Consider the following 22746-nt stretch of genomic DNA (forward strand, 5'->3'; position numbering starts at 1 on the left):
TGGGGGACCACACCCACAACTTTAAAGGGAAGTATGTGTGGCTAAAATATCAGTGCAGTTGTTCTCTAGATACAACTTGAAGCTCTTGGGGGTGCTGATAAAGCAAGCTTAAAGAAGTGTGCTTTTGTTTAAAAGTGAAATGTAAATGAGCTATTGCCCATGTGGAAAGCTATATATATATGTACAGCTGTATAGGTGAAAAGCCATATTATGAAATTACACGCACAACAGTTATTTAAGTATTTATTTTTTACAAAATCTTCAAGGCATGAGGTCCTATTAAAAAAAGTGGCTATTACTTCATAAAGTGTAAGGAAACATAATTAAAACATACACAGATTAACAAAGAAGCTTCATGGAATTACAAATTATGGTTATAGCCATAAACAAAAATTCACAAAACTTGCAAAGTGAATGTATTATACAACACTGTTCCCTAAACTGTTAAATATTTACACTGAATATCAACGCTTAAGATCTTATTGCTCGATGCTAATATTTTCAGGCTAATGCAATTATTTAGCATGATACTAAAATACAATATTCACAGTTAAGAATACAAATTGTGTGTTTAATCAAGACAAAATGAATGGCTAAATTTATCAGAGCAATAAATTTATTGAAAACTTCTGAATTTTGGAATGAGACAGAATAAAGAATGCTTAGAACATAATACATTGGCATGGGGGATGTCCCATTCATTTGGATTTTTGCAGAATTGTGCAAGAATTACACTGCTCTCATATTTATTTTTGTTTCCAAATTTTGCACAATAGGTAAAATTAATTACCAATCTACTCATTGGACAAAAACATGTGGAATGTTATACCCATAAACATTTTCCTACATTAGCATTCTTTGTAAATAGGATGGAATAAATTAGGAGAAAGCATTAATGTAGTAACCTACTTCTCGGCAAACTAGTTTTTTTTTGGGGGGGGGGGGAGAGCATTTATGCATATGATAAACTCTGTGACATTTTATAATAAACTCTAAATTTCTTAGGAATCAATGGTATAAAGTCAGGATTCACTGCTGCTTGGGGTTTTCCATTGTATCAAAGAAATACAATGTAAAAATGAATCCCATTCTCTGTGTTCTTTGCTTCGTTTGAACAATTCCAGATCCTTTTCTCCACCCCTCCCCCACTAGAAGCCTACAAAAGAAAAAGAAAAGTGATTTCAAATATCGTAATGGCCATCTTGAGGGGCATCATGGAAGAAGTAACTTAAAGCTGGACAGCTGAACTTTGGAAAAGAAGAATTGGTAAAGCCATGGGAGGAAATAAGGAGCCGTATCTTCAAATTTTCTACAAGCTCCCCCAATTCTGAATGCATTTTTCGGGACAGAATGACAAAAGCCACTCTTAAAGTGACTTTGCCTCTTCAAGAATTGGGCTCAGGTGTTATTTATTTTTAAGGCAACCGTTGCTCTATTTTACAGGCTTTTACATATTTATATAATCTACACCCATGATCAACACAGAACACTGTCAGAACTTCACATGCCAGACCATTTGATATGACACCTCAAGAGCTACGGGAACAAACAGCAGCTTTTCATGACTTCTTGCAGCTTAGGGTAAAGAGAAAGGACCCGTTTCCCATATTCCACCGCTGATGAATCCTGGGGCGGGAACGGGGATTCTTTTAAAGGCTTCCACTTAGCACAGTGAAGACCTTTGAAACTAGATTTGCCCAAAGCACAGAGTTTGGGAAACGGTAAAAGTGTCAGAACACGTTACCAATCAACATTGTGCCACATTTGCTGCATTAGACGCAACTTATTTGGCACTTGCATACCTGAGGAAAGATGCAAGTATGGCCCCCTTAACAGAGACAGACTGGAGATTTCTACAGAGTGTAAAAATGGGGAGTATTTTTTAACTACATAATTAACTCTACAAAGAAAAGAAAAGCTGAGCTGGAAGTCAGTCCCATTCATACCTGCGGAAGCTGCTTCCACCTAGTACGGTGAGAAGGACAGAGAATTCCTACATCTGGATTAGGAGGTATTAAGTGTTGCATTTAGACACTGATAGGATCAGAAAAGCCATAATGTTTCTTGGCACGATGTTTAAAAGAATATTGACATAAAATCTCCAAGCAAACTTGGCTTGGAAGGTGCAAGGGGCTTCTCAGAAAGTGCTGAAGACCTATCGAAGTAGACTTTGCTAGGAGGAGGGGAAGGAGGAGGAGGATCTGTGGGGTAACACTCAAATGAAGCTGCTCTTGCCTCAGTAACAACGGAACTGGAGTGTGTATGCTACACAATGTAACTCAGTAACAACAACAAAAGTAACACACATGCTGGAATAACTTTTTCAGCAATGCAGGATTTTTAACACCATTTGTAAAAGAACAGGCTCAACTTCACCGTGCGTCATATTGTCTTAAGAAGGTTTGTGTTGCTCTTCGACTCTCTTAGGAGTCTACAAAGCCTTACAGTCCAAGGTATGCAGGCAAAAAGTTCTTTGGATGTTTGTTTTTTCTTTTAATTATATACTATAGTTCTCACACGAGACATTTCCTCTGGAGAAGAAAATAGCAATTCAAGGCTCCAGTTTGCAAACTGGCGAATGTGTTGAATTTATAAATGAAGCTTTTGAGGCGATATTTCCATGGGTATTTTGAGATGCATGCACCCAGCACCAGAAGCCTTCCCATTTACCTCATCATGATGGGCAACTCTGTGCATGCATGATGTACGAAGTTACAGGAAAGATGCGTGTACTGTGATGTCCACAACAGCTGAATTAATGAGAAGGTGCCTATTTGCTCTGGAGCTCTGATGCACAGTCCTTGCTACCCATTAGACTAAACTTGCTCGTTACGGGGTTTGCAAACACAAACAACTGAAATCACAAATCTCCTCAATTCTCTTAGCTCCAATAATGGCTAAAAAGCATGGACTGAAAGAACTACAGTATCTAAACCGAGAATGTGAGTCACTGTGTATCAGGTGAATTTTGTGGTTCTTGATTTCTGGAACTCTATCCTAACTAATTTACTTCTATAATCTCCTAATTAGAAGCAAGCAACAGGAAAGGCAGCCAGAGGAGAAACTATTGGCCCACCTCCTTAGAACGGGAGGATTTCGGACTACTGATCTTGGGAGCAGGTTTTAGTTTCCCGCTATTTCAGAAACAACTTCCATGCAGGTTTTGGTGTAATACTTCATGTCTGTGGAACTGCAGGGCTGGATCCAATCTTACTAATGTTAAAAGGAGCTGCAACCCGACATATTTGAAAGAAATGTGATATTACAAGCAGAGACATGGAAATGATCTAAACACCAGAGAGACCAGCGTTTCTCAACCGTGGCAATTGGAAGACGGGTGGACTCCAACTCCCTGAATTCCAGGGAATCCTGGGAGATGAAGTCCACACATTTTCAAGTTGCCATAGTGAGAAACACTTGATAGCCTAACGTAAAAATGCAGGGCGCCAAGACGTTTTTTTTTTTTTAAAAAAATGTCGCCTTCCATCAATTACGGGGTCCCAATGCCAGATCCCCAACTTCCTTTGAATTTCTGCCAGTTTTCTGGCAGTATTGTTTATAGAGGCCTGCTGTGCTTAAGCCGGGGGCTCTGATGGGCTTCGGGGTCTTTGGGTTACCTATAAATCCAAGGAATTACTTCTTTAATTTTTTTGACAAGCGATTTCATGGAGCAAGAATGACGATGCATCTTTACGTTTGCGTAACAAACCGCACCTGAGTCCAACCTTCAGTAGCATCTACAAAGCCCGCGTGGCTTCACCGCGTGGCACGTAAGTGGCCAATACAATCAGGAACAGACGCACAACATCGATCGTAACAAATCTATGCAAAGCCATTGGCGTTGTATCGCAATTCGTAAACCTTGGCGTAATACCACACTTTATATTATACAATGAGGTAATATTTACATACCCAACCCTCCTCCTCCCCCCTCCCCCCCCCCAGCAAAGAGAAAGGAAAATGAGCAACTTGGCAAATGAAAATGGACTGCTGCTGCTGCTGTTCGTTGTTAATCTCGGGCAAAGCAGATCGTCAATACAGATACGTAGGATATTAATTACTGTATGCTAACCTTGATCATTCCTGTCAAGAATTCAAAGTGCCTGAAGATGCCATTTTTCCTCCCTTCTTGGTGCCCTTCAGATGTGTCAGGACTACAGCCTCCAGAAGTCCCAGTCAGCACACCTGGAGAACCCTGGTTACATAGATTCAGGGAGCGTGTTTGCAAGACTGAGTTTTGGAAATGAATAAGGCAGCATGTCAGAACAAGACTACAAGCAGCACTGATATAAGATTATCTCCATAGTGACCATGTTCATCAAGTATATTAAGCCTCGGGAGCGCACAAACAAGCCTTAGCATCGCAACCTTTCTAGAAAGTGCAAACAGTTTTCTTCTTTAAAAAAAAAAAAAAAGTAACGCGGCAATGAAGATACTCTACCGACGAACACTTTTTCAAACACAATATCAGAGCAAAGGTAAATCTTCTCTTCCATATCCCTTACAAGGCACTACAGGTAGGACGTGACAGGTAACATTGAAAGGTAATACTGCTCCTCAATCGGGTCGAAATATAGGGTATTTTGGTAAGAATTCTATGAGTATTACCTAAAAAAAGGGAGAAACACAAACGACACATTAACCAATTCGGCTCTTCTGTGAACGTCAGAACATTTTAGAAGTTGGGGTGTGTGGCCTGAGGGTGGGGAGTTGCTTTGTGCCACGTTGGGGCTCACCTCTCTCAGTCTACTTCAGAAAAGGATCCTGTTCCCTCCAGTTACACCTGGGATCCTGGTAACCCTGGAGCTTCTAACCACAAGAAAACGGTCTCCCCAAACACTGAAAATTCAAGATTATCATTCAATACAGACTAGGTTAGAAAAAGGGGGCGTGGCTTCTCTGATCAGAGTTTGATGAGATAGTTTTCAGTTGCAAGAATAGGTTGGCTTCCAGGTAGTTCTTTGTTTTCCATGTGTTTACCTTCCCCTAGGTGGCACCAACAACTCAGGTTTAAATCTTGGGATAGATACTTCCTCGCTCAGGTTAATAGCTCAGCTCCTTAATATGATCTAACGGGGAAGAACGGGGCCTATTGATCATCAAAAGAGCAAGCCTCCCCCCAAAGGCAAGATTAAATCTGTTTAACAATCTGCTGAAATTTTGGACTGGCTACTGATGGGAGCCCAGTGTGTAATATGTAGCTCAGGTTCAGTGGAACCGATTCCACTGGAGAAATTTTCTGTCCGTGAGAACATTAATCAATGGAATAGCTTGCGCCTCCTGGAGCTGTGGATGCTCCATCAGTGGAGGTTTTCAAGAAAAGACTGGACAGCCGTTTGTCTGGGATGGAATGAGGATTCCTGCCTTGGGCAGGGGGTTGGGCTAGATGACCTCTGAGGTCCCTTTCGGACCTAGGATTCTATGTTCTAGTTCAATTCAAAGTTTCTTAACGTTTTCTTTTTTGCATAAAAAGCAGCAAGTAATTTGACACAGAAGATATCTGAGCACATTTTCATAAAAATGTGGGGAAAATCTTGACTCATCCATCCAGAATCTCAAGAGTGCTACAATACTTTTTCACCATGTTTTGATTACAAGTCATTAACTGAAACCCACAAATCTAAAGACAAGTGATGGGTCCTTCAACAGCCTTCAGGGCCATGGTGATATTTTCCTCTCTATATTCCAGAATACTTAGGGAACAGCAAACAAGCAAGAGGAGACTAAGTAAGTCCATCCAAAAGGCGTTTATGCTTTAAAAATAGAAAACAGGCTGTTGTATATATAAGCTTGAACCCTGCACGAGATGCCATCTGAGACGAGGCTGGGATCTGGCCTATAAAAGTTCAAATCAAAGCTATGGACAAGTACTTATTTTAACCGGTAAATAATACTAGCTAGTTTAGCGGTATTTATTCTGAAAAAAACATTTTGTATTTTAATAAACTAAGATAACAATGGACAATGACCAACACAGTGCAGACTAAATCGAAAGAAAATCAGCTGGCACTTTTGACATTATTCAGGTTTCCTTGTGCCTATGTGTCAACCAAATTCACATAGCTGCCGTGCAAACAAAGAACTGTGCGGCAGACAGAAGGCCTCGTGTATAAAGACACTTAACATTTATGTTGGAAACATGAACTTTATCATATTGGTGGACATGTAAAAAAGCTACTTATTCAAAGGACTTTAAAGATTAACGTAAGTGAGACCAGAGATCTTTCGTTTAGGACTGATGGACGGAAGTGGCGGGGAAAAGTCATGGAACTATGTTTTTGTAATGACAGCTGCCATGAGATTATTGTATGCTCAAAGATGGAAACTTTTAGCACTATCCACAATGGAGGAATAATTGGTGAAGACGAGGAAACTTACTGTGGTGGCTAACTTGACTTATTTAGATTGTTTAAAAAAAGACAATATGTTTATTTCTGATTGGAAAACTCTTATGGACTTTCTGTGTATAACAGAAAAAATGAACTTATTATGGTTTCTATATTATAAAAAGAAGAGAGATATGACCATAAGCAAGAGGTCAATTTAAATTTTTAGCTATAACTGCTACAAAGAAGAAAGTTATTTCTTGATATCTTTTTTTCTACTTTTGTATTACTTTTGTCCCCTTACTTCTACTTTTAGCTTTCTCTTTTTGATTTCTTTTTCTTAAATTAGTTAAATTAGTTTTTATCTTCCCTCCTTAAAATATTTAATAAAAATTATATATTTAAAAAAGGGGAAGGGGAGCAGGAGAAGACATCTGTTTCTTACTGTACTGCATATCTGAACAGAACTCAACTAAAACCTGGAAAGATAAAAACTAACTTGGCTTTGATTTTATAAGTTGGTGTATCTGCTGATTCCATTTTCAGATGAATGACTGCGCTATGCTAGGTATAATCACGTACACATTCCCAGAAAGTAGAATTGTATCTCCAGTCACTAAAGACAAGAATGAATTAATCAGAAGGGGAAAACGATATGTTGAAACTGATACAGGTAGTCCTCGATTTACGACCACAATTGAGCCCCACATTTTTGTTGCTAAGTGAGAAATTTGTTAAGTGAATTTTGCCCCATTTAACGACCTTTCTTGCCACATTTGTTAAGTGAATCACTGCAGCTATTAAATGGCTGTTAAGTGAATCTGACTTCCCCATTGACTTTGCTTGTCAGAAGGGGATCACATCACCCCAGAACACTGCAATGGCCATAAACGCGAGTCAGTTTCCAAGCGTCTTAATCTTGATCACGTGACCGGGGGGGGGCAACACAATGGCCATAAGTGTGAAAAACAGTCATAAGTCATTTTTTTCCAGTGCTGTTGTAACTTCAAATGGTCACTAAATGAACTCTTGCAACTATTATAAGTTGAGGACTACCCGTACTGATATCTTGGACAATACTTACATATTCCATCATATTGCTAGTTTCGCATTTCCGTTTGCTCAACTTCCAATGCAAGCCAAGCTTAAAGAAGAAAAAGATACCACATTACCTTCACAAAAAACACGCTTTAGGCTGACAAACAAGCCCCTGCGTCCCTTTGACTTATTCATTACAATTCTCCTGTATGTGCTGCCCGGCACAAGGTTATTTCCGGCTTGGCTGTAAATGTAACACTTCACCCTCTGAATCAGCCTGCCTTGAGATCTGGAGTGTGAGTGCAAAGCAGGATGGAATTCTAACGCTGCATATCCGAAAGACATTAATTGGGGAGGGGCGGGAGGAAAGCCCCACTATCTATGTGTGGATTTTTCTCAACAAGAGCCACGTTAGCAACGGCAGTCAGTCAGCTAGGACAGCTCACCTCCCTAACATAGCCAGATATGAGCAAGCAGCTGGTTTCCATCCCTTCAAATTAAGACATCTGGCAAATAAATGAATCGAAACAACATCAGCTTTTTCTACTTCTTTTAGTTAACCAGATGACCACCCACAGATCGGAGTCCCGGGATTATGAATTACTAATCAAAAGAGCTGCGATTTTGCAGTCCATACAGAATATTCTTTGATTTGTTAAGTGAATATCTATTATTTCCTAGATATTACCTTGTGATATAATCTGTTATTTTCCCATTCTAACAACTTCTGAATAGATCTTCTTGTCTAAGAAAAAAAAACAAGTTCGCATTAGTTTTTTTAGTACCGTCACTGACCAGATTCATACATAATTTTATAAAAGGGTTTGGAAAAGTTAGGTAAAAATACATTAAGCATTAAGCGTAAGCAGGGGGGGATAAAATGGAGCAAACCTGTGTATTATAAATACAAATATCTAACTACGGAATATTAAACACTTAAAATTCAGTCCCAAGGTTGTAAAGCTGAATACATTGTTGAGGTGGCCATTTTTACCTTCCCTGTGTTGTGGGTCTATATCAGGGTTCCCTAACCTTTCTGGCTTGGTAGATTTGGGGGGGCGGGGAGTAGATGGCTCCCCACAAGTAGCAGGAAAGCATGTGTGCCCACTGCTCCTGCAAATAGAGGAGGATTAGATTAACAGAGTTGGAAGGGACCTGCTCCCTCGCCAAGGCTTGCTGGTGGGCTGCAGCCCGTGGATTGGGGACCCCTGGTCTACATGATTTGCTTTTATATTTATTAAAACGGATTAAGATTTGTTGGTTTTTACCTGGTTGTTGTTTGCTGTCCATTCAGTGAAATGAGCAGCTACGCAGGTAGTCCTTGAATTATGACCTCAACTGAGCCCAAAATTTCTGTTGCTAAGCGAGACATTCACCAAGTGAATTCTGCCCCATTTTATGACCTTTCTTGCCACAGTTGTTAAATCAATCACGGCAGTTGTTAAGTTAGTTAAGTTAACACAACTGTCTGGTTTCCCCGTTGACAGTACTTGTCAGAAGGTATCAAAACGTGACATTAGGACCCCAGAACACGGCAAGCTTCCCAAGTTTGATCCCGAGAGCAAAGGGATGCTGCGATGGTTGTAAGTGTGAAAAATGGTCATAGGTCACTTTTTTTTTTCAGTGCCGCTGCAACGTTGAACGGTCACTAAATGAACTCTTGTAAGACCTTGGCAAGTGGCTCAGGATGGTTGCAGGGTCCCAGAGTTGTGCGATCACCTATTGCGACCTTCTGGCAAGGAATTCATCTTGACCCCTATGACCCTCTTTCATAGATGGACACATGGACACACACACACACACACACCCCAGGAAAAAAAAACCCTTGGTCTGGGCAACTCATAAGCCACTCAGAAGAGGGTGAAGAGCTGCACGGCTGCTTGGCACACGTACTCTTTTATTAAGGCAGACGGCAGGCCAAAGGCTGCATCCCAGTGTGCAGCAGCAGCATAAACAGCCACAGAGGAGCCATTTCACAGTGATGGGCAGATTCTTCCTTAAACATGCATTCACATGACCGATGCTGGTCTTGAATTCTTCAGGGGCAACCTGCAAAAAAAAAAAGAGAGAGAGAGAGAGAGAGAGAGAGAGAGAGGACAAGTGGTGACTCCACATTGGGAACGAAAACCTGTATCTAAATATGCACACCTATCTCACGATTTGATTTCTATGGAGATTCTCCGTCCTCCAGACACCCCCCCCTTTTTTTAAATAAAAGTTTTGTATTTGTTTTTTACACATCTCTTCATGTGAGCAACATGATTCCAGATTGCAACCTTGGCCCCGATTGTCCCAAAGGGGCTTCCCCCCCACCCACCCCGAGGCCACTGGACTTTCTTGCTTTTCTTTGAAGATGTTTCGCTTCTCATCCAAGAAGCTTCTTCGGGTGAGAAGGGAAACGTCTTCAAAGAAAAAAAAAACAGAAAGTCCAGTTCCTTGAAAAAGCACCTTTGGGATATCCCATGATTTTTTTTTAAATTTAAGACTACTATTTATTTGTGTCAATTTTTATCAATCTAATTTTTTTATGCTTAGTTATTTTTTGTCTGTCACCTGCCCACAAATGCCCTAAACGTTTGGAATCTAACCTTGGGTGAACCATACTGGGGATGCATTAACGTAAGTTGACAGAACAGAAGCATAACTGAAATAGAATCTCCATGACTTCTTACTTGAATGGGAATAATAGGGTGATGAAAAGAAAGCAAGAGGATCCTCTCAATATCCTTTTGGTGACACGATGTTAATTCTTTTTCTTCTCACTATCCTGCTCTCTATTCGATTACAGATCCCTTCAATAGAAATCAAGGATCTTAAAGGTATAACTATTAAAATTATATTGCAGTCAACTCCTCACTTTTTTGCAAACCACATGAACATGCCATAACTTTTAGCAGACTGTTGGAGTTCATGTCATAATAAATTGGTTGAGCTTTGAGGCCTTTTTACAGCAATTCAGATGGGAACGTTTAACTCTTCCATTGATTGGATGGGTTTCAGTTTTCCTCGGCTGCCCCTCCACATTAGATGGCAAACGATACACAGACTGCGCACATTCAGCCATTCTTGACGATGGATATTTTTCACGAATCCCCTTCAGGATAGAGGGGAAAGACACAACTTTTTCCATCCACCTCCAAATGGAGTAAAAAAAAGCAGAAAGTTGAGAATATTTGTAGTTCAGGTTGCAGGCTTTGGCAGGAGGCTGTTCTCCAAGCTTGCTGTTTAGTTCCTGGACATTTTGCTACCAAACTAGGTAACAGCTTCAGGGGTGAAGTGTCTTGTTCATTTAAATAGGTCCTGGATGGCCGCTTGGTCTTCAAACAGTCACAAGACCTACAGACCACCCAGGACCTATATAAACAAACAGGAAATTTCACCCCAAAGTCCCTGCTGACAACCTTACCTAGTTTGCTAACAAAACATCTGGGAGCCAAGCAGCAAACTAGGAGAACAGCCCCCTGCCAAAAGTGGAATGGCCGGAATAACCTAAAAATTCCTCTCTATTTAAACTGTTTTCAAAGTGAAAAGAACGAGGAAAAAGCAGCAAATCAGTAAGAAAAGTCCTAACATGCTTTTATTTCAGGAAAGCTTTTCTTTCACCTAAAACCTAGAATTATCCAGACCCACTGGGCCATTTTTTTTTTTGAATTCTGCTTCTTCTACAGCGTCTCACAATGCAGCCGTGGAGGGGCCCACACAACAATCTGTCCATATGAACAGCCATTTTCTGCATCCTCTGCACAAACATTTTATGCTACAAGAATTTCAGAAACGACAAAGACTGCCTTCCTAATTAGCAAAGGGAACTACAGCTATTTCAACATGCAAAAAAAAATGCCATGGTTTTTTATTTTTATTTTTTTTTGTTCGTGAGGCTTTTTAAGCATCCTGTGATGCTGTAAATAAAATGCTATTGTTCTTTCTAAAAAAAAAGAAACCCCGAGCAAACCAGGTAAGGCCCCCGAGTGTGAGGAGAGCTCCAAGAGAACAGCTGCATTCCAAAGAGGAGTTTCCTTTTTGCCAACCAGCCATAAAAGGGACGGAGGGCGGCGGATGGAAGGGTCATAATGTTTTACAACAGCAGGCAAGGGAGGAAGTGATCGCCCGAAAGCCAGCAGGCCTGCTCTGCTTTCTTTGACCAGGGTGATCACAGCCCTATCCATCACACCTTCTCCTGAATCCTAATAGCAAAGGGAGGTTTTATGACTTGCACTTCCCTGCATTGCTCACTAAAGCCTGCATTGTTCCAAGATCAGAGCAGGAAGCTGGGCTTTTCCCCTTAAGGAGGACCAAACAGCACCAGGTGGCAAAACTATGGAAGTCCCATTTAACACCATATTGAAAGCTCAACGTTTTTATCAATAAGAAAACCCCCTGTGAACAGGCAACTCTAAACTAGGCAGTCAGTCAGTGCTGAAAGCTTACAGACGATTAAAATAATTAAATGGACAGAAAAGGATTAGGGACATTTGGACTTTTTCAAAGTCTGTGATATGCTTCAGTTGAAAAAAGCCACGTATTCTTTTTCCAAGAAAGAGTATGTCTTAAATTTCTTATTACCACCATCTTCAATAATAGAAAAATAACAACCAGCATTCTGAAATACAGGGACCAAAGCAAGGTTATACTGTATTTTGGGCTTCCACTTGAGAGCAAATGACTTAATTCAGTTGAATTCTCACTTGAGAGAAGGAAACGCTTTCGGGTACGAAGATCTTAAGCTACTGATTCCAGAACTGACTCTGAATTCGACCTAGAATCAGAGTCTGACAATCGGTTAAGTTCTTCCCTGAAACGGGTTCTTTAAACAATGCTATACAATATGCTCAGCCTGGCTGCCACCACTGAACTATGTTTAATGTTGCATCAAAATGCCTGGCTGGGGGAGAGCTGTTGCCAAGCAGAACAGATGCTACTAAGAGAATATACACAAAGGCACAAACTTTGTTATCTCTGACCTAGTTTTTACAAGATTAAAAATAGCCAGAAACCTCAGTCGCTGCCCTCAGTCAGTTTATGTCACGTTCCAAATTCTGAGTAGCTTCCAGAGTTTGGACAGGAAGTGTTGTTTTCTGGGTAATGGAGATGTATTAGAATGTACAGGTAGTCCTTGACTTACAGCAGTTTGTTTAGTGACCGTTCAAAGTTACAACGGCATGAAAAAAAGTGACTTACGACTGTTTTCCATACTTGTGATCCCTGCAGCTTCCCCGTGGCCATGCAGTCCGAATTCAGGCCCTTGGCAACTGGCTCATACTTATGACGGCTGCAGGGTCCCAGGATCATGCAGTCACCTCAAGCGAAGTCAATTGGGGAAGCCAGATTCATTTAACAACCTTGTTACCAATTTAACAATGGCAGTGATTCACTTAACAACTGTTGGTAAAGGTTGTAAAATGGGGCTCAGTCACTTAACCAACGACTCGCATAGCAACAGAAATTCCGGGCTTCATTGTGGTCGTAGGTCGAGGCCTGCCTGTATAATATGGGGGAATCTTTGCACAGTCTTTGGGGATGATGCCACTGCCCACCAATGGGCCCCTCTGCATAAGGCAGACACACCCGTCAAATACACTCCAGCCAACGTTTCTCCCTAAATACTCTTTCAAGGTAAATTCAGTCAATCTGGCAAAGAACCTCCCACCCTGGTTGCCACATCAAATGAACACAACTTAGCCACCTCTAATAGAGATGGTGTCAAGACAATAGCTTCGAGTCTACACTGACAAGGGGGTGATCTGATAGCCAAATGGAGCCTAAAGAGTGAGTCACTCTGTGTGTATGTGTGTGAGAGAGAGAGAGAGAGAGAGAGAGAGAGAGAGAGAGAGAGAGAGAGTTTCTGAAGTAAGCAAAGAGAATGCACATCCTAGACTGCCCAACCATTTTAATATTTGTAAGAAGACTTGAACTATAGAAAGCATTCTAAACCTTGCTGAGAGTAGACAGTCCCCATTCTTGCATATGTTCTACTCATGGGAAAACTCTCCGATTGAAGAAAGGAAAACATATGTCTGGAGGGTGGGGAGAGAAGAGAAACAGATCCTGAGTCTCACAGAATGAATGGCAGAAGCTGCTCTTGAATATATTTTTTTGAATCCACAGTTCTACAGAAATCAGTGGCCATGTCCTAGATTACATCTGTTTGCGGTCGCTATGGATCATCTCACGAACACTCCTTGATAAATGCAGCAAGGTGACAAGAAATGATCAAGGCAATTCCAACTTACCTTCCCTGTCAGAACAGAGGGAAATTCTGTGTCAAACCTGTTGCTCAAGCCAAACCTTGAAAAAAAACAAAAGAACAAAAAGTATTTCCACCGAACCTATAAAATGTTTACAACTTTTGTTATACCTATTCTTGCATCCGAGGTTACAATTTAGCTTTATACCTCATTCAAATAATTTTATATATAGCAAGGAGTAATCAAAGCAAGAAACATGTATGTCTCTTGATATTAGCAAGTTGTTTGAAAAATTACCCAGATAAATATAAATGGGTATTTCTCCTTCCTAATGTCCCTCTAAATAAATTCCGTCAAATTAGTCAGGTCTTGACAGATCTTTGTAGTAATTCAAACAAAGTTTGTAAATTATGACATAAACTATTCATCAAGAACATTTCAACACACATTTCACCTTCTGACTTTTCTTCCACAAGTTAGTAAGAATGATGAAGGTTATAGTGTTTTTACAGGGGAAACAAGAATCCTTCCAGGATCGGATCCCAAAGCAGCAGCATCTTGACTTTGCAAGCTCTGTGCTAACGTTAAAAAAACCATATTAATCAGGAGTCTCCAACCTTGGCCACTCTAAGACTTTGTGGACTTCAAATCCCAGCAAAGCTGGCTGAGGAATTCTGGGAGTTGAAGTCCTCAAGTCTTAAACCTTGCCAAGGTTGGAGACCCCTCATACAGATGACACATATTATATACCCAACGGATTCATTTTTCACTTAGAGAAAAGACTGAATGTATTTTGAGGTATACGCATTACACAAAACGTAATCTCCACAGCTCAATACTTTGCAAGGAATATAAAATAATATACAAACCTAAAGTCATAATACAAATGTATCTTGGCTTCACAATGAAAAGAGATTAAGCAATACAGTAATTTGCAGCACTGTCTATTAACCCTGGGAGGACCTCAGAAGCAGGATGATGAGTGTCGTGTAGCATTACAAAATACAAAACGTAGGAGGACATGCTTTACTGATTCAACCTCCTGAAGCTGCAAAGACAAAGTCATATACAAATGTGAGCTACAAATATTCTCTTTTATTGGTACAAAGTCATATACAATACGGATTTTTTTTTTCTAAAGTTCCCAATCAGAAGCAAAGAGGTCAAAGTATTGCCTGCCCCTTGTCAACGGAAAGGACCTTCTGTAATTGGAAACTGATAAACAGTAACCTGTTAGCATCAGAAAATAATGTGTACTACTAATATCAGGGAAACCTGGAACCAATGACATATTTAATTAGTGGTCCACACCCTTTATTCCTTATTATGGACTTGGGCACTGTGCACCCCTAAAACTAGCTTGAACTGGCAGTCCTCGACTCACGACCACAATCTAAATAAGACAGTTGTTTTGTCCTATTTTAAATCTTTTTGCCATAGTTTAGTGAATCACTGCAGTTGTTAAGTGGATCATGTGGTCATAAAGTGAATCTGGCTGCCCCCATTGACTTTGCTTGTCAGAAGCTTGTTGGGATCACGTGACCCTTAGGACAAGGCAACTATCACAAACGCATGCCGGGGTTCCAAGTGCCTCAATTTTGGTCATGTGACTGTGGATATGCTGTGACCGTCCTAAGTGTGAAAAACGATCATAAGTCACTTTTTAGGGCTATTGTAATTTTGGACAGTCACTAAATGAACGGCTGTATGTTGACGACTATCTGAATAGAGAAATCCTTATTTCAGTGCCTAGCTTCCAAAAGATATCTCCCAAACGACCGATAGGAATTTTTCAGTATAATGGCAGCCTGGTCTAAACATGGTAAAATTCAACTTCACAGCAACAACATTGAAAACAAGCTCCTAACTGAATACATCTTTCAAGTTAAATATACTTTAATTTTCTCCATAATAAATTATTATATTAGCCTTGGCCTTGTTTGGTGCATAGCATTAAATTCTCAAAGTTTTATTTGGAGCTTCAACAGTAACAAAGAAGCAAATTTAAAACGTTTCCAACTTCCTGCACCATTCTTTCTTTCAATTCAATGGTGTAGAAATTGGAAAAGGAGAGGGAATATTTTTAAATGATTAGGTTGGTACCATTTCAGCTTTGCTATGCTGCTTTGCCATATCAGAGCCTCCTATAGGAATGCTTAGTTTTTGTCAAACTTGCCAAGATTATGACAAACATTGCATTACATTACATTTTATTATATTACTGAGAGCGCACACATTAAACTCACATCCTTTTTGTAGTATTTTTAAACAAATTTGGCACATACTATATAAATTAATTGTTGCTTCTTTAAAGTATATTAATATTTAGTGAGAATTCAAGAAAATATCACTAAAAGTGAATGGCTAGAAAGTGAATGTTCTAGCACTGAAGCATCACAATACTGTAGAAAGTTCTACTTAAGTAGCTTTCTTTGCATATTATTCAACAATTGCAAGTTAAAGGAATGGAATTTTTTACATAATAAATTCAGTAGGGAAATTGTCTATTTTTGTACCATAATCCCCAGAGATCCAGTTTCAATGTCAACTTTCTTTGACAAGTAAAACCCATGAATTCCCAATGAGTGTGGCTCCCACACCATCCAAATATACTTAAAAGGATGCAAATGTAGTCTTGGAAACGCATCCTATAAATAAGCCTGTGAAAATGTTTGACCACCCTATAATGTCTATTTAGGATCTCCATTAAACAAGGCATTTAGATACAACACTTTACTGTCCAATAGTCTCATAGCTTATCGTGTGTAATGTGTGTTCTATAAACAAAATTGAAGTGCTGCTTCAGCAATTAATAACTTACTATAATTTATTGTCTATACAATAGTAATTTATTCGGCAATGAAATTGCAACTGTTTTCTCATTCCAAAACCCACATTTAAAAAACAACAACTAGTAGTTGATTGTAAAATCTTAAATGACTTGAGGCCTGTTTTCACTCAGTTTACCATCCTAAGTTTTCTGATGACAAAAACTAACATTTATAGCAATAGCACCTAGACGTTTATACCACTTCACAGTGCTTCACAGCCCTGGTCTCTATGCAGTTTTACAGAGTCAGCCTATTGCCCCCAACAATCGGGGTCCTCATTTTACCAACTTCATTTTACCAACCAAGACTGAATCAACCTTCTGCCGGTCAGGATTGAACTCCTGGCAGTGGGCAAAGTTAGCTTGCAATGCTGCATTCTCCTAAAATTTTAAAGTACATATTATATGATATACAAATTCCCCAAATAAATATAATAAAAGGAAATCATCTTTGACTCAATTTTCAAAAAAAAGGATCTCGTTACATCCGGGGGTCTCCCCACCGAAGAGTCCACATGAAACCCATGCAATCCAAGGCCAGAGAGAGGCCATGCCTGTTGGGCAGTACGACAGACCCCGTCCCAAAATAGGCATTACCCACCGGGATTACCCACATCTAGAAAAGTTCCTGTGAGCAGAGGCAGTTCCCACCTCCTGACCGCTGGGATTTGAGTGCTGTTGACTTCCAGGGCCAGAAATATTATACAGTATCAGTTGTAATTTTGGAAGTAAGTATCTGTATACTCTCTGCTATTAGGTATTATTGTAGTTTATTGTTCATTGCACCAGGTGCAATTTTTGTTTTTGTACCCGGCTTGTGTTACCTTAACTGAAGCAAGTAATAAGTTCATAAATAAACAAACAATAAGAGCTGATGGCTAACCATGTTAGAATCTCTTAAGGCTTGAGCTGAAGCTAAAGCTTTGAAAGAAAAAACAATCACGTTCTTTATAGCTGAAGAAATAGCCAATGCCAAAAAGTAAGAGCCAGAATTTGAAAACCACGGTTAATTGATATCGGTGCTGATTAGAAATGACTATCATTCTCCATCTGGATCTTTTACAACTAGAAATTAAGAAGAGGAAGGAGTATGATTTGAGTTGTTTATAATAATAACAAGGGCAGGATATAAATGAAGCATTTGTACAGTTATGCAGCCACCTTGATACCAACTTTTTATATCCCATCAAAAAACCCGCTCAATTTGCTTCTAAAAAAACTAAACAAATCCTGCATTTTAATCCAATGCCTTACCAGCGCACATTGAACAACTGACTTCACCCAACCTGCAATAATATCCTGATGCAATGGACTAAAATCCCCATCACATTCAGCCATCATGTTTATAAAACATCTGGAGGCCATAACAGGAATTTAAAAGAGAGGGGAGAGTGCTCTCAAAAATTATATGAGATTCTTACCATAAGATAAGCATAAACTTCAAAATCATCTAAGAATTAAAAGACACTTTGCTTTGTTGCATTGTTAACTCATGCCAGGGTTGACAATATGTAAAATCCCAATGAGACTTACTGTACACAGATTGAGACAATGTAGGGTTGTCTTTCTCCCCATTCTATTTTGCTTAACAACAGAACTGAAGGAAAGTTGTACAAAGCATTATTTTTAACAAAACTTTTCCTTTAGAAAACTGGTCTTTCCTATCTAGCTGCACAATTCATTGTTTATCTACATTGTTTCCTGGTAAAGATGGAATTATATTGTGAATTGTATGCTAGACGAGTCTATTACACTACTAGAATCTGCTCATATGATTACATTAACTCTAACCAAATTCACAGTGAATTATTTGAAAAAAGAGACTGATAAAGCCATTAGAAATATAGATGAACCCCAAAACAATGAGAGTATACACTCTGCTTTAATTTATGCCCTTCCAGAAGGAGGGTCGTGAAAGAGAAAACTTTCCTCAATATATTGTGGCATACAGATTTTTTAGTTGAGTAGTTTTATTAATAATACATAAACAATTTAAATATGGTTCAAATATTCTGCTCACATCTACTGTATATCACATTGTCCTTTTTATTATTAGCTTATCACAAAGTTGTTGTATGCAATATGAAGAGATAAATAAAGTTACATGCTTTGTAATTAGGTTTTTCATTACTGTTTCAAGCCGTGATCTAGGACTGGGTTGTGCGGAGATGAATCTACAGGCTCCAAACATTATGGGTCTAATACCAAGGATTGGTGACACCTAGAAACACTGGCAAAGATTTCACAGCAGTATAAATACAGTGTTTTCAATCAAGTGGGGGACACAAGGGTGACCTAAGATATTCAGAGGGCTCAAGAACTAAAATGATAGTATAATATGGGGAGAACAGTGACAAAAATGAGAAAGTTACAGATAAAATGTAGAATATATTGTACCCCACAGGAAGGGAAGTAAGAAATGGAAATCATACATTCAGAGGCAAGGACTTCCGGTTAATTTTTTTTTTTTTTTAAAGCACACAGAAAGTTCACTCTATATAGTTTTTTTTTAAGGGTTGTGTGTGTCAATAACTGGTAGAGAACTATCAGAGCAAGATACTAATTCCTTTCATCTCTTAATGTAAATGCAATTTAAGAACAAAAATTAAAACACTTAATTTTTGAAGATATACAAAGCAAATAGATCTTAACAAGTGAAAGCAAATGTCCTCGTAAAAAGAATGGGTTCAGTAACAGAATACTATAAAAAAAGAAATATCAACTGAGCACAATTCAGACGATCCCATTTGGCACATATAATAAGCAAACGGATAATGAAATAAATATAAAATGACAAATAATGGTGCCTAGGGAGTTTAAAATTTAAAGTGTTAACATTTAATAAAGAATTAAAAGGCTGTTTTTAAATTATGAGAAAAATGTAAATGCATATAACAAAAAGACAGTTCTCTTACATTATTAAGGCATTTGCTTTATAGAAAGCAGGGCAAGATGTAAAAATAGACATTGTAGCGAACAATTCCATTTAACACACCTTCTGTGATTACACTTGAAAACCAAATGGGTTTCCTCTCATAATTAAAAATGAAGATAAACAATTGTACCAATGGTACCAACAACTGCCGATGTTTTTTTTTTTTTCAAATGGCCACTTAGAATCTAATAACTTGATAGATTCACATTTTCAGTTTGAATAGCATTCACAACTTTTGAATTGTTACTCTGCTAAGTATCACCTAAGCCTTTGCAATGTCACACATTTGTATTGTGCCCTTATTTTTATTTTTTACACATAATTGAAGGCAGCAAACACATTCAACCTATCTTCCTACTCCTATGTTGCTGCAGCCCCTTTTATAGATAGCCTCACCTGGTTCTGGTTTTATTATTATTATTTTTCCAATACAGATAATGTTAAAATGTGCCCTACTTGTCTGCAGTGCAGCATCAACCTCAAGCCCAAATGTTAGGCCAGGCAAGGGAAGGGGGAGGGGGGGCAGCCTTGCAAATCCTGGATAAGAGTTTGAGGCTGCCTGTCTGTTGGCCCTATGGACCCCCCCGCCCCGGCCCCCAGGGCTTTTCTGCCTTCTCCTCCAGAGGGAGGCAATGGCTGGATCTCTCCCCATCCTATCACAGACACTGAGAAGGGCGAAAGCACCCTAAGTGAGAGGAGGGGCTGCCCTAAGGAAGGCTCTAGGGTCCTTTCAGCACAGGGTCTCTTCCCATAGGTGCTCCAGAAAGCAAGCACAGGTAATCCTCCACTTAGGACCACACTGAGGCCAACGTTTCTGTTGCTAATTGAGACATTGGACAAGTGAATTGGGCCCCATTTTTATCTTTCATGTTACAGTTACTAAGTGAATAACTGCACTGGTTAAGTTAGTCCCACGGATGTTAAGTGAATCTGGCTTCCCCGCTGCTTGTCAGGTCACAAAAAAAGGACCACATGACCCAGGGGCACTGCAGCCGTCATAAATATGAGTCAGTTGCCAAGCGTCTGAATTTCGACCAGGTGATCGTGAGGATGCATGAAAAAGGCCATAACTCCCGTTTTTAGTGATGATGTCACTCCGGTCACTAAACGGACTGTTGCAAGTCCAAGTTGCGTTGCACTTTATGGCTAAAATTTGACTCTGAATTTTTTTTTTTATTATTATTATTATTATTATTATTATTATTATTATTATTATTATTATTATTTAATTGGAATGGCTTTCTACATGCTTTTATGTTGGCTGGGTTTTTTTTTCCCCCAAATGCTTCTCTTGTTCTCCTTTGCTCTCTTTATATTTCCATATTCTGGGATCTGTATGAGATCGGCGGCTGTACCCATTTGAAGAATAAAATTAAAATCAATAAAATCAATAAAAAGCTGCTCATTGCCTGCCAGGCTGACTCCCTCCCCGGGGGTCCCTGCAAGACCCAACGAACAGCCGCTCAGGGAAAGAGAGGCGCTCTGCACAAGCTCAGGAACCCTGGGCGCCCTCGGGAGACGCCTCTGAGGGTCCCGGCGCTCCGCACGTGCCCGAGGGACCTTCCCCCTTCCACCCCACGGCCGCCCCGCGCCCTCTGCACGCGCTCAGAGGCACACCTCCCAGCCCCGCCCGCCCGCCGCCTTCGCCCCCTCCGCGGGTCCTTACACGGTGATCTGCCCGGCGCCCCTCACAGCCACGGGTTCGGGCGCGTCCCGGGGCCGCGGCAGCTCCTGACTCCTCACCACAGTCCGGGAGGCCTCCGTCAGCTCCTCTTGGTCCGCCGCCGCCGCCGCCGCCTCCTCCTCCTCCTCTTCCTCCTCCAGTTCGTAGATGGTGTCAAAGTCCGCCATGTTGGGGAGCAGGACGCTCATCGCCCCCCGCCCTCCTCGCGCCGCGCGCGCGCTATTGCGCAAGCGCGGCACAGGGCGCCGGTGCGCGAGCCCAACGGAGAGACGAGCGCGCGCCCTGTGAGGCAGAGGCCGGGAGAGCGCGCGCGCTCCCGTGGTCCGCAGGCGCCGTGGCTTCTCTCTCTCTCCCCCCCCTCCCCTTTATTGTAATAGGATTACAATGATATTATGAATCTCAATCCATCCTGTTATTTCAATGCAGTCCTACTTAGTGGAATGGACGTGATTCTAAACTGCGACGGTTCTATGATTTAGAAAGCACAATCCCTCCCTCCTGTCATAAGATAAGGGAGCCTTTGTGACCCCTGTTTTCCGTGAACCCCACTGGCACTCTTTGGAGAATGAAACGCCGATGCCCACCTGGGGTATTGCCTAATATTAGGGTAGTGTAATTCAGGTGGTTGTCAATTTACTACAGGTCATTTATTGACTATTCAAAATTACGACAGCACTGAAGGAAAGGGACTCATGACCCCTTTTCACACTTATGACCGCTGCAGCCCCCCCCCCCCGTCACGTGATTTACATTCTGGTGCTTGGCAACTGACTCACACTTATGACGGTTCCAGTGTCCCAGGGGTCACGTGATTGCGACCTTCTGACAAGCAAGCTCAATGGGGAAGCCTGATTTCACTTAACAACCGTGTTCCTAATTTAACAACTGCAGGGATCCACTTAACAAAAGTGGCAAGAAAAGTCATAAAATGAGACATAGCTCACTTAATAAATTTGTCACTTAGCAGCATAAATTCTGGGCTCAACTGTGGTGGTAAGTCGAGGACTACCTGTATTATGAATCCTGATACGTGCTATTATTTCAGTGCAGTCCTATTTATGGAATATACGTCATTCTAAATTGTGAAGGTTCCATATTTTAGAAATCATAACATTTTAGGGTGCCATTGTGAGTATATGGAAGACAATCATGGTTTGTAGTCATGCCAAAGTCCCACATAATGCTCAGCACATTTGCACCGTTGCACCGATGATAAACCGTGAATTTACAAGTGAGGATAGTAGATGTTTGTGTCTCAGTGACCTATTTCCATTTTAAACCTTAAAATTTTCCCAAATTAGGCTGAAAATATTTCCTGTGAGATCTCTGTATCAGGGAATGACCCTCCCTAACATGAGAATTTGGCCACTCCTGGTGCCTATTTCCATGCACCAAGGAAATGGCAGGACAGCATGTGCACCATGAGGTTGATGCTCCATCACTGGAGATTTTAAAGAAGATATTGGACAGCATTTTGTCTGAAATGGTTTTCGGGCTCCTGCTTGAGCAGGAGGTTAGGCTAGAAGATCTTCAAGATCCCTTCCAACTCTGATATTCTGTGAAATTCTTTTTCCACTTCTAGCCTCTGCTTATCAGTATAAAACCATCCGGTACTTTCCTTTTGTCCTTGTTTTTCCAGGAGACAAAACATGCATTGGAGACAAAATATGACTCATGACTCAAGAGCCCTTATCTAGTACCAGTTCTTTACACTCTGATTTTTGGATGACAATTTCACCACATTTGGC

The 22746-nt window shown here is 40.4% G+C and overlaps 1 protein-coding gene across 2 annotated transcripts; it reads right to left on the bottom strand.

Annotated features, from left to right (window-relative positions):
* Positions 1 to 230: 230 nt before the first annotated feature.
* CHIC1 (cysteine rich hydrophobic domain 1) lies at positions 231 to 21212 on the bottom strand. Of its 2 annotated transcripts, XR_015745042.1 has the most exons (7): positions 20981 to 21212; positions 13595 to 13649; positions 9258 to 9413; positions 8053 to 8109; positions 7411 to 7470; positions 3638 to 4608; positions 231 to 3597 (listed from the first exon to the last, which is right to left on the bottom strand). XR_015745042.1 is itself a non-coding variant. In XM_087940883.1 (6 exons), the coding sequence occupies exons 1-6, from the start codon at positions 21184 to 21186 to the stop codon at positions 4558 to 4560; spliced, it is 585 nt and encodes a 194-aa protein (XP_087797009.1). In that variant the 5' UTR covers positions 21187 to 21212; the 3' UTR covers positions 231 to 4557. The 2 variants fall into 2 exon arrangements, 1 of the variants encoding a protein (XP_087797009.1); XM_087940883.1 differs by having other exon boundaries at positions 231 to 4608.
* Between the last annotated feature and the right edge of the window lie 1534 nt (positions 21213 to 22746).

This window comes from Pseudonaja textilis, chromosome 12 (genome assembly GCF_049901715.1).
Source record: "Pseudonaja textilis isolate UNSWEBS1 chromosome 12, rPseTex1.2, whole genome shotgun sequence".
Taxonomy (NCBI): Eukaryota; Metazoa; Chordata; class Lepidosauria; order Squamata; family Elapidae; genus Pseudonaja; species Pseudonaja textilis.